The sequence below is a fragment of the Hyperoodon ampullatus genome (assembly GCF_949752795.1).
Source record: "Hyperoodon ampullatus genome assembly, chromosome: 12".
Taxonomy (NCBI): Eukaryota; Metazoa; Chordata; class Mammalia; order Artiodactyla; family Ziphiidae; genus Hyperoodon; species Hyperoodon ampullatus.
Genome location: NC_136925.1, coordinates 20,757,037 through 20,774,094, shown reverse-complemented (window position 1 = coordinate 20,774,094; position 17,058 = coordinate 20,757,037). Strand labels below are relative to the sequence as shown.

Below are 17,058 nucleotides of genomic sequence, written 5' to 3'. Positions count from 1 at the left end.
ATATTTCATGGAATCATAGTAACTATATCCAATTAGAAGCACTGAAAACTGCAGCTATAGGAAATTGCTAAAGAATCTGCTTTAATTTCACATGAGTACCACCCAAAAAATCCTGGAGGGTAAATTTACAAAGCAGAGCAAGGTGTTGATATAATGTGCCTACTTTGTGAAAAGTAATTTTTTGAGATAGTCTTGTAAATAAATGTTTTATGTAAAAATCAATGAACTATGGCAGAGTTTCTAGTTTTAGTTAAAAAAATTCTTAATTTAAAACAATAAAAGAACAGTTTTAAAAACTTGATCACTTAGTTAAAAATTAAAATTCCAAATATAAATGTGTCATTTAATAGTTTAGACTTACACACTGCTGGTGGCAGCAAATGATTTACAATAATAAATATATACAAAAAAGGTATCTACAGAGTACTGTTACACGTGAGCAGTGACCCGGTGAAACATATCAATCACACAGATAATTCAGTTTAGTTCATGGAAAGGGCTGATAGAAATTTGAGGTTTAGCTCAACTATTTACAGTAACTGAAATATTGATTCTGTTCCTCAAGTCCCATAGGGATAAAAAAAAGTTTTACATGACAAATGTCATGTTGATTTTTTTTTCCTTTTCTTTTTTTCTTTTTTGGCCAGGTTAATTCATGTCAGGAACAACAAAAGAAAAACAAGTTACACAATTCTAGCATGCTTGATGGCTTCCTATTGAAAATAAAACTGTAAATAATGTATTAATAGCACATGAGTTATCAGTTCTGCCCTCTCCCCGTGGCTTTGCCCATACTGATTTCTTTCGTAACAGACACATCTGGATCATTTGAATGCACTTCAAGTTTTTTCAGACTGACGGTAGGTTTCATTTCCTGAAGTTGCTTTAAGACAAGCTCAGTGCAATTTTTAAGAGTCTTGTCTAAAACAATTTTTACATTATCACTGCACTGAAGCTGTGATGGATTGGCAAACTGTACAAAGGTTTCACTTTCTTTACAAGAACATATATGATTTCCACTAGTCACAGCAGTCTTGTCAACATTTTTTCTTGCATTTGAATGGGATCCTTTTTTATTCCCACTATTTGGATGGTCTTTGTCAGTATTTTTCTTCTGCTTCACTGCAGACTCCTCAAGAAACTTCAGAAATGACACTTCGAATCCCATTGGTTTAAATGAGCTCCAGTCAAAAGATGCAGGATGCTCCTCAGTGGTTTGTATTGCAACAGCGGTTTCTTCTTCCTTGTGCATGCTACTTAACTCAACTGCCAGTGTTGGTTCGGCTTTTTCAACTTTCCTCTTTTTATTTTGGGAGACATTTTTTTCTTTATTAACTCTCTTCAAATTACTTGCTTTTTGTTTTTCTGACTGGCAGGGGTTATCTTCCTGAAAATCTTTACTAACATTTGAAGAGGTCTGAGCTTGGGTCTCCACACTTGTGTTGTCTTCATTTATTAATTTGGTAATAAATAATTCTGTTAGCTCATCCACTTCATCTTTTTCATTTTTTTCAACTTCCTTCTGTGGAACTACAGTTGTTCCTGAGTTATCAGTGCTCTCTGATATACCTGTGTCAGAATCTTTCACATCACTCTTTTCAACTTCTTGCTCAGAAGTTTCCTTTAATTGTGAGTTGCAACACCGTCTGAAGACAATGAGAAGATTGCGGTGTTGTGATGTAAATGCCTTAGATAATTTATGGCATTTATAATGTCTAATTATATTGCTTTCACTTGTAACGACTGATGTACACCCCTTTATCATACATGGATACTGGGTGACAAATCTGCTTGTACACTCAGATAAGGCATCATTTCTAGCCTTTATAGAATATACATGCTTTCCACGTTTCAGAGAATAAGGCTTATTTTCTTCAATCTGCACAATCTTTGCAGTCTTGTTCTCTAAATTATTTTTTTTCTTTCGTTTGGTCTTAGGCATTTTGGTTCCTTCCCTTCCAGATCTGTATTTTGTCCCCCGATGTTTAGACTTTGTCTTTTCTTGGTTTGCCTTGCTTGATATATTTTCCTGACCAGGTGTTAATCTTCTTGGCCGAATCAGATGAGCTTTATGTTTGTCATTATGCTTATTAAAAATGTGTCGGAGGAGATTAGACCGGGTCGCATATATTCGGTCACAGCCTTCACAATCACACTTGTATATGCCATCTTCTTCAGTTTTACTTCCCCTTGCCCCAATTCCATGATCTGCCTCAAGATGAACAACATAGTTCAAATATGTGGTAAATGAAGATTTACACTCTGACTGATCACATGGAAATTTCCCAACATCCACCGAAGCAGTCATACTTTCAATTTCCTCAGGAGACATCTCGTGAAGTTTCATGTAGTGTTGTATTAGGCCAGTAATTGCTTGGAAAATTCGAGAGCAGTCACTCACCTGACATCGAAATTCTTTCACAGTTTGTTTAGTTTCAATTTCTTCACTGTCTTTACCAGCTTCGCTTTCCTCTTCAACCTCTGCAGAAAATGCAGGTAGATCTGATTTGTGTACAGCCTGGTAATGCAGAATTAAGTTTTGCTGTATTGTAAAGGCAGCAAAGCAACCCTGATGAACACATCGATAAGGTCTGTAGGGACTGTATCTTGTGGGAAACTCAAGAGATTGAGAAACTGGCTTCTTGCGTTTTCTCTCCTCCTTTTCTTTTTTATGTCTCCTAACTTTCCGTCCTTTGGTTTGTACATTTGTGAGAGAATTTGTATTACATTGTTCTGAAGGAACTGTAATCAATTGTGAAGAACTTTCTGTTTTTTCAGGACTTTTTTTTTCTAGAAGTTGTTTTTCTGGGATCACTGCTATATTACTGAGGGTATTTTCTTTCATTGCTCCCAATTCTAAAGCAGGCTGGAATTCCCTTTTATTTTCCCCCGTCATAGCTAGCTGCCTTTTTACTTGTGTAATTCGTGGGGCTGACGAATTTTCACTCTGAGATTTTCTTCCATAAGGCCTTTTTATTTTTAACTTTACCATTTCTTCTGTTGTAAAATGATGTACCAACTGACAGTGTGCCCGGAGATTCGAATTTCTTGTAAATGTCTTTGTACATGTAGGTACTACACATTTAAATGGAGCAAATTTCAACTGATTCTTCTTAATTTCAAGAATCATCTCTGGAGTGTACTGATGAATTTTACCGTAGTGCTTAAACAGTGCATCTTTTGTCATAGCACTGTAATTACAGCCTTGGTTTTGACACACAAAGGGTTTATTAACTCTGTCATTAAACTGAATGTTGCTTATCATTTCAGAAACTGGCTGAACAAGTGTGACATTTGGAATTGATTTAACAGGAGTGGGAGTCAGTGTCACTGATGTATTTATCAGTACACACTGGGGTGCTGGAGAGGACAGGTCGTTTTCTAATTTTAATTTCTGTAAGCCTTCTAAAATCTCCTGTACTTGATCCTCCTTATGTAATATTTCAGACTGAGGAATGTTACTTTTTGTTGGCATGACACCTATGAAGGAGGAAAACTGAGAAGAATCGGATAATTTATTTTGTACAGTGTTTACTGAAGGGAGCTGAATGTTATAATTTATTTGAGCATTCTGTGATGTTTCACCAATACCCTGAGATCCACTTTTTACCTCAAGTATTTGAGAATTCATAGCACTTTTAATAATTTCAAGAGTCTTTTCAAAGTTTTGTATAACATTGTCTTCAGAAATCTGCAAATCAGAATTTATTGAAGGTGTGCATGAATTCAAAGCCATCATTTGGGAATCACCATTTTCAGTTTTTAATGTTAAGGGAGCTAACACTGTATGGGACTCAAGACTGGTTTTAAAGTTTTCTTTCACATCAGTTATAAACAACTGATTGTCAACATTATTTAATTTCTGTGTTAGATTTTCCACCAAACCCTGAGGTTCACAATTGGGAATTACAGTTGAATGAAGGTTAGTAGTTGGTATCTCAATCCTCTTTGCTATAAGTCCCATTGCCGTTAAGTCACTTGTTACCAAGTTTTGGGGAGCATTAGGGGCAATTAGTGGAGGAGCAACTTTCTTTCTTCTCTTAGAAGCACTGTTTCCCTTTTTATTTAAATGACTAGACCTTGTGTTCTGAGGACCACTTATAACGGAAACTCGTGAACTGTTACTGATAAAATTTTGTGATGGCCCACTAGAATTAGGGAATGAACTAGAACACAGACCATTTTCAACAGTCTTCAGTAGTAAGTCATTTGCTGGAAAAACAGGCAAACTGTTGCATTCCTCAATGGAGGAAGTTTTGGAGTTTGTTGTCCTATTCTGGTCTGTCAGCAGGGGGTTTGCGTGGCATACAGTCTGCAGCAGGGGTGGCACAGGTGGATTTGGCATCACTGTTGCATTTACTGGTGCTGGGTCTGAGACACAACCTGGGGGGACATGAGAGAGCACATCGGCACCCTCAAATGTACTGGGAATGCCGGCAGTTTCCAAAGCCTGTTTAATAATTTCGCTTCCCTCTTGACTAACACTTGTATTAAAGTTAGTCACACCACTCCGAGGAAATGTATTTGGTAAAAATGCTGAGGAGCGATTTTCAGCAGCAAGAAGTTGCAGGAATGATGGATCTTTAAAACATGCTCCTGGACTGAAGGTAGACTGCTGCGGCTGCTGCGAGTTTACTGCATTTGTGGAGAGAATCATGCTGGCAAGAAGAGAAGGCTGCCCGTTACTCTGCAGAAGTTCTTGAGCAATTTCTGCCCCATCCAGTGGTTTACAGTAAGATCGCTTAGACAAGTGTCCACCCAGAGATCTGGGGTTAGTGAAAGCCCTGTAACACCTGCTGCAGATAAATTTCCCGTCTCTGATAATTGCCGGCCACTTAGCCCTTTTGTTGTGCTTGGGTTTTCTTTCCTTCCCATTTGGGCCCTGCCCACGGTCTTTTTTCACTTTTTCCAGTGCAGACTGTTGGGCACTGGTCCCACTGAAGTCATTTCCAACATTGACTTGTGATGGAAAAACTGCATTCTCACCATTACCTCCCTTTAGAAAAGAGGAATTAGTGTTCCCTTCAATCTGTGAGGAAAAATGATTTGTATTATTTTCCAGCTGGGAAAAAACAGAATTAGTCCCACTATCTGCTGGTGAAGGGAAGAGAGACATTGAACTACTTTCTGCAGGTAACGGAAGGAAAGGATCTGAGCCGCTGTCGATATTCAAAGGCAAAACTGTTTTGGTTAGATCTTCCATTTGTGCTGGCAAGGTAGTACTAGATAAATTTTCCATTTGGGAACATAACATACCACCACCTTGTTCATTTTTATCCTGAGAAGGTATATTTGGATTTATGACACTTTCCACTGAGGGCAACAGTGGAGCTGGCACATTTGCTAAATGAGCTGGGAAAATGGAAGGTGAGACGTGCTGCAACTGATTAGAACAAGTAGGATTCCCATTGGCTTTGGTCTGTGGTGTAAAAAATGCATTATTAGAGCTGCTCACCTGTGATGGCAAAAAATAAACAAACTTTCCATTATTTGGTGTATTTAAGTTGTTAGCTTTCTGACCCCTTTTGCTTTTGCGTTGCATTTTGAATGCTGCATACTGGTCGGGGTGTGCTGTCTTCATGTGTTTCCCAATACTCTGTGAAGAGTTATAGGTTCGAGTACATCCCTCAACCTGGCAACTGAATTTCTGAACTGGTGCTTTTGGAGGCACTGATGGAGTTCCTAAAGAATTACTGAGGTTGGGCTGTGGGGGAACAAATGTGATACTTTCTAATGTCTTCAGAGGTAAATCATAAAGGTTGGACGATGTTTTAACATTACCTCCACATGCAAACTTGGCCGTTGGTAAATTGTTTTGAAATCCTACCTGATTTTGCACAGAAAAGGTCATCAGGTTGTTCACTTGTCTTTCTAAGTTTTGTGGCGTAAGGTCATCTATTTTGAGGGCTTCCGAATCTACTAAAGAATTCTGAGTAATCTGGGCTTCACTGAAACAATCCTGTTCTTTTCTCTCTTGGAAACCTGTATGACACAGATCATTACAAGAATCTTCCACTGGTGTATGTAAGTTGGTGACCAGTGATTCACCAGTGCCTTGCACAGCTGAGTTTTCTTGCTTTCCAAAGTTATCCTCGACCCCCTGGTTAAGGGATACCTTGATGGACACAGCGACCTCACTGGCCTGAAGCAGAGCAGCAGGGGCAGGGCTTTCCAAACCATCTGGCAGTGGTCCATCAGCGTGCCTGGGCTCTGAAGCAGAAATCGGGTCTTGTCTGGTCACAGGTGATTCTGCTTTGCTTTTATCCCAAGCATCACGTCTATCTGCTGGGAAGGTGTTTTCAATGTTATTTTCTGAAGGAAGCACAGATCCTTCTTTCTCTGTGTTCCCTTCTGTGTTCTGATTCACTCTGAAAGGCTGAACAGGATCTCCAGATGAATTAAGTTGGTCTTCAGGAGGCAGCACTTTTTCAGGAGTACTGTGATCATCCAGATGCTTTTCTAGTTCACTCTGAGAACGATAAACTTTACCACAACCTGTGAACTTACAAGTATAGGTATTATAATGTTGTGCTTCATGATCATATAGTAAATAAGCTTCTGAAAAAATTCTGCCACATTTAGGAAACATGCACTTTGCTCTAAAGACTTGATGTTCCTTTCGGTGGGTTAAGAGCTCTGCGTAACTATTAAAACCAGCCTTACATTTCATTTGTATACAGATATATGGTTTACTGCCACAGTGCATTTGTAAGTGATCATTGAGATGAGTAACACTTACAAAATGCCGTCTACAGTACTGGCAAATAACTTTTTTGCTTTGCATTTCAAGAAAGCGCTTGGCATCTTCATTATCCTTATGTCCCTTTACATGAGCAATTAAATTTTTAAAGTACTTAAAGCCCTTTTTACAAAAAGTTACAGGGCAATTGAATTCATTAACAGGTACTGGTTTCTGGACTGGGATCACTTCTGGCTCATAAGATTTGTCTTTGTCATCAGTTTCATCATCTGAACCATCATTATCATTAAACACTATGAAGTCTGTTGAATAGAGACTATTCTTCTTGATAGGCCGCTGTTCCTGCTTGGCCACAGCATTAGTCTTCTGATTCTCGTTGGTAGTTGCGATCTTAGGAGGCCTTCCCAACCTCCTTAATGGTTTCATAGCTGCTAGTCTCTCTTTACTAGATTGTTTAACATGCAATGTGACATGAGGGACAAAAGTTTCTTTAGAATTAAAGTTCTTTGCACATATGGGGCAACTGTAAATCCCATCTTTGTAATGTTTCTGAGCATGTCGTACTATTCGATGACCAAGGAATTCTTTGTCACACAGCACACAATACTGCATGTAGGCTTGCCAGTTCCTGAACCTAGCAGATATAAAGCCCCTCTCTCTTAATTGTTTTATCTCTCTCTTTTTCTGCTTTTCATCACAAATGTCTCTAAGAAGGCCAGAATTAGCACCAATTCCACCATTCATGGAAGTTTCTTTACTCTCTTCCTGATAGTCTGCTACCTTCTCATAAACCTCACTGTCATTTAGTTCATCTATTGAAGACACAATGGATGCTTCTTCTCCCATTAATGCAAGACATTGTCGTTTTAAGGTTTTCCAATCCCAGAATTCTGGATCAAAGGGCCACTGAGTTTTCAATACAAGTAAGAGCTCACAGCGTAGAGAATTTGGTATTGGAAGATTCTCTTCATCATATTTCTGGTCTGGTTGGTTATACAACATTTCCACAGCATAATATGCATCTACTGTAGGCTCAATAAGAAATTCACTCAGTTGACAAGCACGTTTAACTTCCAGATCATCAGGCAACAAGCATGAAATGGTCTTGCAAATAGATATTTTCACTTCAGTATTTTCTGTAGATTCCAGGCGAAGAGCTTTTACACATAGTTCTATACAAGTGGCAAGTCCAGCCCCTTCAGTCTGTGAAAAAGCAAGTAAGAAATGTTATCTTAATTTACACTCATCAACAGATTTGTGAATTTAGTAATTTTAAAAGTGAGGTTTGCTTTTCTCAAATTTTGCAATAGCCAATATATGCAGATACCCCTTCCAAAGCATTGTAGCTTTGTGTGTGTGTGTGTGTGTGTGTGTCTATGTGTGTAATGAACTGTAGAGAATAGCAGAAAAAGCATAAACGTTGGGAGCTAAGTTAAGACATGAGTATAAAATCATCTAACGGCTAGGCAAACTTGGACATTATTTAACTTCTCTGACCTTTTATATCACAATATAAAATAGGGATGAAAACAACACAAACTTCATGAAACTGCTGTGAGCATTAATAGATATCGTGTATCTAAAGTAGTTGGTATAGTTTAGTATGTCTGGCACACATTAAGTGATCAATAAATGTCATTAACTTTACCACAAATTTCATTTCCTAAGTTTATATTTACAATCCTTCTGAAACAAAACCTTTAGTCCAATTACAAAACTGAGAATGCCCCCATAATTCCTAACTCACTAGTAATGAAAGGAGATTTTCACATTTATGAGAATAAAGTTATTTGTTCCTTAATATTGGGAATTCTAGTTCTATCATAAATTTGAATGCCAAATCACCTACCTCATGGCTGGACCATCTTTTTTTTTTTTTTAAGATTATTTTTGATGTGGACCATTTTTAAAGTCTTTATTGAATTTGTTACAATATTTCTTCTGTTTTGTGTTTTGGTTTTTTGGCTGCGAGGCCTGTGGGATCTTAGCTCCCTGACCAGGGATCAAACCCATGCCCCCTGCACTAGAAGGCGAAGTCTTAACCACTGGACCACCAGGGAAGTTCCTGGACCATCTTAAGAATTAGGAGTAGCAGGAGACACGATAAACTTTTTTCCTTTTGAATTAGCATCTTGAAATATTATTATAATATAGCAGTAATAAAGCTAAGACTCATTTGAAGGATACATGTAATGAAGAGATAAAAATGGGTTTTACAAGGCTAAAAGAGAACAAATATATGAAAAATAAGCCAGTCACAAGATGTGGCCACATTCATGGGAATGAAATATGTGTGACATAAGATCAAAGGGCAAGGAAGTCAAAAAAAGTCCAAAAAAGCTGAGAGGATCTGTATTTTTACAGGTTAAGAAGGAAATAAAATATTTTACTAAAACAGAAGCTTAGATTTGTGGGCCAAAAGGAAAGTGAGTGAAAGAGGCTGAGATGCTAACTGGCCATCTTAATGTTATAAATACATTTGAAACCTTAAGAAATAAGGCTAACAAAACAATGTCAAAATTTTTATTCTTCTGAGTTCTCATCTTTGTGTGTGTCTGATTGAAAATTAAGCTTATAGGTAATATTCAGATCATAAACTGGTTATGTAACAACTGATTTTTAAGAGTTGTTTGAATTCAATTTCCCATAAGTACAATGTGATCAAACAAGTAATTAGCCCATAAAAACCTACTTAATAATATCAGTTAATAAAAGTACTGATAGCGCCAGCTTGAATTTATGAGTCACAGGAGCAGAAACCTAGTAAGTGAGATCCATTCAGAGAAGGAATATAGACTCATCCCCCTTTCTAGCACTGGCACAGCAGCAGGCAATCTTCTGAAAAAATGCAAGGTTTTGTCTTTGGTATCCCCCTTTTCTATTCCTTTTCTCTGGCTGCCTAGTATCCTTGACCCAAAGCTACCCAAGGCTTACATGCTGATATTCCTTCCCCACTAACATCCCATTCAGCCCTTCCCTATCCACCCATAGCATTATGGCTTACCCTGCTTTAAAATTCTTAAATGGTTATTATTCATGTCTTTCAGAATTAAATATAAACTTCTTAGCATGGAATGAATACAAAAGGGCCCTCACAATCTGACCTATGCCTCATCTGGTTTAGCCTCATCTTTTATCTTTTCCCTAACCAAACAGCCTACACTCCAGGCAATGTGAACTGTAGTTCCCCAACTACACCATTCTCTCATGTCTTGATACAACTTGTGATATTGTAATATACTGCTAAGAAATATATATTTTGGTCTTCCCCCCCAGTTCCCACATGGCTCCTAAAACCTTTGTAATTTCCTAAGTAATAATAGCTATAGGGGCATCTTTTGTTCCCAGCTTTTGAAATAGGTGAAATGAGTGTTTTTTGGTTATTCATAATAAGGCCCTTTCGATCACACTGGAGTTTATTAATGAGATGATTTCTGAAAGCCCCTAGATAACCACAGGCTGGGGGCTGGCTGTCAGGGGAACCAACCTGTGATCAGAGGGTTGAAACTTTCAGTCCCCCTCCCCTCCCTCCAAGGAGGAGAGAGAGGATGGAGGCTGAATCTATTACCAACGGCCAAAGAAGCCTCCATAAAAACCCATGAAGAACTCGGTTCAGGGAGCTTCTGGGTTTGTGAACAAGTAGAGGTGGGGGAAAGTAGCTCACTCTCTCCCCCATACCTTGCCCTGTGCATCTCTACCATCTGGCTTTTCCTGAGTTGAATCCTTTTAAAATAAACCAGTAATCTAGTTGGTAAACTGTCTTCCTGAGTTCTGTGAGCCACTCTAGTAAATTAATCAAATCTGACCAGAAAGTTGTGGAAACCTCTGATTTATAGCCAGTTGGTCAGAAGCACAGGTGACATCCTGGACTCAAGACTGGTAGCTGATGTTGGGGGAGGAGGGCAGTCTTGTAAGACTGAGCCCTTAACCTACGGATTCTATGCTATCTCTAGGTGAACAGAGTCAGAATTGAGTTAAATTGTAGGACACCCAGCTGGGGTCCGGAAAATCAGAGGATTGCCTGGTGTGGAAAAAATCTCCACACGCTTGGTCATCAGAAGTATTCAGTGAGTAGTGAATAGAGGAGAAACCAGTTTTTTCTTTATACTACCTTTCATTCTTTTTCTGTTACTAGGAACACTCTCCCTCTCCAGCTTTGTTTGGCCATCACTATTTGAGAGTCTAAACAGACCAGTGGGTTAGAGGGCTGCCTTCTTTTATTCAATCAGCACCTACTTTATACCAGGCGCTATGCTCAGCAATGTGCTCTCCCTCTCAGGAGTCTTGATATCCCATTATATTTGAAAGACCCTATTACACTGCAACTGTTAGTGTGTCTCCATCAATAGATATGAGATCCTTAAGGGCGGGGCTATATTTTTCAACTCTCTGACTTCAGGGGTCTAGGAAAAAGCATAAATAAAATGATGAAGCAAGCTATCTGCTCCATTTCCTTTGCAGATCTCAAATAGAGTTTAAGAAAGAAACAAATATTTTAGGTAATATGTGAGCAGCTGGGCAATAATTTTCAACAACTCCTGGAGTTTTGGGGAGAAAAAGGGGGGGCACCAGTTAACCCAAATCATCAACCTTGAGGCTAAATTTCATCATGTAAAAAAATGAGGAGTTACACTAGAACGCAGTCACTACAACATAACTTTAAGGTCTCTTTCAGAGTCCTAAAACAATAATCACCTATGATTCTACTTTTAAGATAAAACCTCTGTTTAATCAGATTTCAGAAAATAAAAGAGAGACATTTTATGCAATGGGAAACAAGATTTGGGGGCAGAGCAATGACCACAGTGCACATTATCCTGCTCCCCCTGGACAACTTCCCCAAGCTATTCACGCTTTAAGTGCTTCTTTATGTGCTTTACTTCTGAGCCCAAAGTCTCTCTAGAAAAGCACTACTCAACAGAACTGTCTGCAGTGGTGGACATGTTCTTTATCTGTGCTGCTCAATATGGTAGCCACTAGTCACATGGAGCTACTGAGCACCTACAATGTGGCTACTGTAACTGAAGAATGGCATTTTATATTTTACTTAGATTAACTAGCCGTAAGTGTCTGATGGCTACCATAATGAACAGTGTAGCTCTTGTCCAAGATTTTTCTCCCCTCTCCAACAAGGTCTCCTTGTGAGCAGGATGTCAGGTTGAGGGAGGAGAGTCCCTTTTACCTAACCTCCTCAATTCCACTGATTAAGAAATGAAATCCAAAGTGGTGAAGGTTACCAGGTGGTCAACAACAAGTCAAGATTTATACCCAGTTTGTCTGGCTTCTAGTTTCAAGTTCCATCTACTTTGCCATGCTGCTCTTTAAGTTAGATATAAAGTAGTGGCACAACCTATATTTTAAAATTACATAGTAATTTTCTAAGAAACTGATTGTTAAGTTTATTTTTTAACTGCAGCACTAAGACATATAAAATGAAAAAGCAGGATGAGTTAACAAGGTTGATAAAGAAAAACTGGAAAGCAGAAGGACTCATTCCTGTTCTTTACTCCTGAAAATGAAGAGAAATTATTTCAGGAGAAAAATAGCAAAGATACATATAAGATTTACTGACAAGCTATAGATCTTAAAAGATATTTTTTAAAAAGAATAAGAATGTCTTTTGGTTTCTACTTTCAAAAACAAAATTATACATTAATTAAAAATACTTCTTGTCATGTTACATCCCGGTTTTCAAGAATTCCTAAGACCCGTCTGGCATACCATTCCATGCAGTGCTAGCAACTTTGGAAAGTGACTTCCGTGTACATTTAAAGGGGAAATCAAGTGCAGCCTACAAGGGTTACTATAAGAAAAATTAATTTTGTAAAAGTTGGATTCTGATTTTTGCTAATAGATAAATGGAAACACGCAATCTCTGCTCATCACTTCCCTTTTGAATTGTGTCTAATCTACTGTTTAATCCATCTATTAAGTGTTTTCACTTTTATGACTATGTTTTCGTATTTCTAAGTTTTTGACTCTTTTTAAAATCTGCTTGATCATTTTTATAGGACGTCTCTTTCTCATACTTTCTTATTTTATATCTTTAAATATATGTATTTTATAATTTATCTGATAACTATATTATTTAAAGTATTAGGCAAATAATTCTATCATTCTGTCTACTGAAACTCATTCATGTCAGATTGTTTCATATGTTTAATAGAGCTTGATGGTTAACTTATTTATGTCTTTAAATATATGTAATTTATCGTTTTTATCCTGGCATGTTTAACCCTATTGTTAGTTCTCTCTGCTAAAATTCCCTCGTGGCAGACTGTTCTATGTTTTGTAAATCTTGATGGTGAACCCACCTTAAGAAGGGTTTTATCTAAGAATCCTGTACTGAAGGTAAGTCCCTCCAAAGCAGTTCTTCATTTGCTTCTGCCAGGGATCCCAGGCATTACCAGCCCAGGACTCCATCCTTACCTTCTTAAATACTACTTACGTAAGGGAGCAAAATCTGTCAGCACCAAATGTGTCTCTTTGACATGAGGATTATGTTAGGCTGATTACTTTTCAGAAACAGAAGACTAAGGAAGTTCTTCCTGTTACCCGCCACCCCTGTTACTGCCTAAAAGAATTTAGGCAGAGGGCTTGTTCCTGGAATAGAGCTATCACCAGGGATCTCTGCAAAGAATATGGGCTAGGGGTGTTGGGGAGAAACTGCAGGGCCTGGAGATCAGAGTCCACTGTGTCCGATAGTCTCTGTATGGCCCAGCACACCATTGGTTTACCAAACATTGCTTTTCCATCTTCATGTGAATTGCCTTCCTCCCCTCTGAAGTCCTAAACCACTATGCCCAACATCCTCGTCTTTAGCTGAAGATGGTATTTAAGGTGAGAGTTTCGGCCATTTTGACGAGTTACTCAGTTTTCTTGGGTCTCTCCCATGTATACATGTTATTAAGCTTTTGCCTGATCTTCTCTTGTTAATCTGTCCTGTGTCAGTTTAATTCTTAGACCAGCCAACATAACTAAGAAGAAAAGGGAGAGGAAAAGGTCTTCCTCTCTGACACTCACTTGGTGTGGGGACTCCTGGTTATACGGCAGGGTAAATGTGGACCCCAAATCGTGTGAGGGCAGACCTATGGTTACAATTTATTAGGGAAAACATTTTCCTCCTCTCACTCAGAGTCCAGTCGGACATGCACACGGTTCCTACCATCACCTGGGTTACACAGTATAATATTTTTCTAGTCCACTTTTCAATGAAATCATAGTACTTCAAAAGTTGGTGGAGGGAAGAAGGGGAACACGGAACTCAGTTGTAAATCCCCAACTTGAAAGGGCCCAAGATCCCATCTCTTGTTTTATCCCTGTGTGGACATAAAAACTCAAACCCCTTAGTAACATACCCCAATCCTCACCAGGGTAGGAGAACCCTAGCATCAGCTCAAATTTCTACTCCAGTTTTTAGGTTTCTCTTCTTTTTGAGCCTAGGGATTTCCCCAATATTCTTGCGATCTCAGCTGCTATACATTAAGAACAATGTTTACTTTATTTTATCAAGTATTTTTGGGTCTTTTGTAGAAGAAGGATTTTTAGATACCATAATCTGCCAGACTGCTAGCAAAGGAAGCTATCTCTATATTTCTCTTTACACTTTCTAAATCTCTATAGAGCCAAATTATCAAAAATAGTATAACACCTAGCAGTAAAAATTGTGGAATGATAAAATGCAAGTATTATGTATTTTGCTTTTCTTCAGGCTAAGAGCAAGCCCCTGGCTCTCATTTGCAGTTTTAAGTTTCTCTGTATCAAGTATCATCAAGGACTAATAAGAAAATCAATGTTCAAAGCACTAAATGAAATAAACAAAGATCACTGGAAGAGGTGCCAAAATAATAAAGTCTTTTATTAAAGGTAATTTATATATTTGAAATTAAGATAAGATACCTTGATCATTCTTACCTCTGAATTAATAACTTTAATCAGGAAGAAAATGTGATATACTGTCTTGGTTAACAAAGAAAGTTGACGACATCTTTCTAGGTACACTTGTATAGATGGTTCTACTCTTTGCTGTAATTTACTCCAAAAGAGAGTGAGTTCCCTTAAAAAAAAAAAAAAAAAAGTAAAAAAGTAAGCTGGAGCTATAATGTAAAATCATGAACATGTCAGGCTAGTAATTACATGTGAAATTAAAACTGATTATAGATTCCAATTCTATATGTGGAATGAGGTTTAAAAGAAAAAAATCTCAAATTTCTAAAGACTTATTAAATAAAAATCAAGATATGACTTACCTTTTTACTGATTAAGATTTCTGAATCTCAGAGAAGCACTCACTACCTTTTACTAGGAAAGCACCTGTTAACAAGTTATACAAATGGTAACTTTGGGCCACATCTGAGCTTTAAAGTAATAAGAAAGTGCAAAATGTGTGTGTGTATATATAAAAAGCTTCAATGGCATAATAATTTTTAAAAAGCATTTAATTTTATATTCTAACTTAAATTTAAATTATTAGATAATGTTAAGAATCAAGGATGACACAGAACCCAGAAGAAAATAACTAATCTGTGCCACAGCAGTGAAAAAATAAAAGAAACTTCGAAAAATAAACTTTGAAATTTATTTCAAATGCAATTACACTATATTTTCTTAGAAAGTAATCCTACTGAACTGATTAATTTTCCTCCCTTTTACCTATTGTCCTATTTCTCTTCTGTCCTCCACAGTTAACTTCCACAAAAATCTTCTTCCTTGCTTCAGCTTCCCCCCTCAAGTATTCTCCTCCATACAGGCCTTTCCTATTAGTTCCTCAGATTCCACTCCTAGAAACTGTGCCCTTTGCACCATCCACTTGAATAACTTGCTCATTTACTGGATTTTAACCTTCATATTGAGGACTTCAAAATCTGTCTCTCCAGTCTTGACCACTTTCACCTCTCCAGTTCTTTATAAGACTTCCCCACTTTGATCTCTTTTGAAACCTAAAACTTAATATATGAAAAAGATGATTAACATTCTTTCCAGTTCACCGTTCTTCTAATTTTTTTTTTTTTTTTTGCGGTATGCGGGCCTCTCACTGCTGTGGCCTCTCCCGTTGCAGAGCACAGGCTCCGGACGCGCAGGCTCAGCGGCCATGGCTCACGGGCCCAGCCGCTCCACGGCATGCGGGATCTTCCCGGACAGGGGCACAAACCCGTGTCCCCTGCATCGGCAGGAGGACTCTCAACCACTGTGCCACCAGGGAAGCCCCCGTTCTTCTAATTTAATGCATCATTATCACTGATCCTATCTATCAGCCTCTGCTTTTTACTATCCTCAAGACCGTTATCTTCAACATTTCTCTCACCCCACCCCACATCCACAGGAAACCTTCGTAACTTCCCAGCTGGACTATTTATTGGCTTTCTAGTTGATTTTCCTATCTCAACTCAATTCCCTGTACTGCCATTTCCTACCCCCAACTTGCCCTCACTGTTCAGGCTCCAATCCATTCTCAACTGTTAGTCTTAAACAGTGTTTCTTGAACATAAACTTCTATTTTGCCTCCTTCTATTAAGGGCTTTTAATAGACTGCTTCCGCTTTTCATATAAAACCCAGACTTTGATGCCTTTTGTAAACCAATATAACACATTAATTTCTTAGTCATCACTAATATTTGTTATATAGAAAACCTATTTGTCCTCAATAAATACATGTTATTTATTCTCCCTTCAGAATCCTTCTACCTGCCTTTTTTATCAGTCCTCTCTGTATTGCATATACAATTTTTCCTTCATAACTGAGCTCAACTGTTCAGAAAACCTTAATAATTATGAACTTTAGTCTTTTTGATTATACAACCATTTATTTAGCTTGCCTGTTCTATATTCACTTATATGACGTGTCACTTGGTAAATATCCTTGAATATCAGAACGTTGTAAACTAAATTTTCTTTTGTTTTTTCCACAATACCGACACAACACTGAAGACTAATAATGCTGTCGACTGACCAGATAAATTGTCAGTTTTAGCTAACACTAACTTAAGACAGTTGATCTTAAGTTTTTTGAGTTAACTGAAGTCATCATCTCTGTTAGCTGTATCCTCCCAAAGGATTATATATAACAGGTTTGCCCACTAGGAAATGTACCATGAAGTTAGTGAAGTAGAATGACACCTCACAGAAATGAACTATATTTCTATACATAAATGACTAGCAGCTAGTTATGTAGTAAAAAAAAAAAGTCTGCAATATGCAGAGCAAAAATATACACATTAAATCAGAGGTTGATTACATATCTGAAAAAATTTTTATTGTGGCATTAGACATAAGCCCTTCTTTCATCTTCCAACATTTAAAAATTTATCATAATTGATCATTATACGATCATTGCTGGTATACTAAGGAGTTGTGTGGTC

The 17,058-nt window shown here is 37.8% G+C and overlaps 1 protein-coding gene across 1 annotated transcript in view; it reads right to left on the bottom strand.

Moving 5' to 3' along the window:
• Positions 1–378: 378 nt before the first annotated feature.
• Positions 379–17,058, bottom strand: part of ZNF292 (zinc finger protein 292) — an 85,663-nt gene continuing 68,983 nt past the window's right edge. Inside the window, exons 7-8 of the mRNA XM_079716808.1 lie at positions 14,615–14,756; positions 379–7,903 (exon numbers count right to left, since the gene is read on the bottom strand). Coding sequence (XP_079572934.1) covers positions 761–7,903; positions 14,615–14,756 — 7,285 coding nt within the window. The 3' untranslated portion in view covers positions 379–760. The remainder of the gene's footprint in view (positions 7,904–14,614; positions 14,757–17,058) is intronic.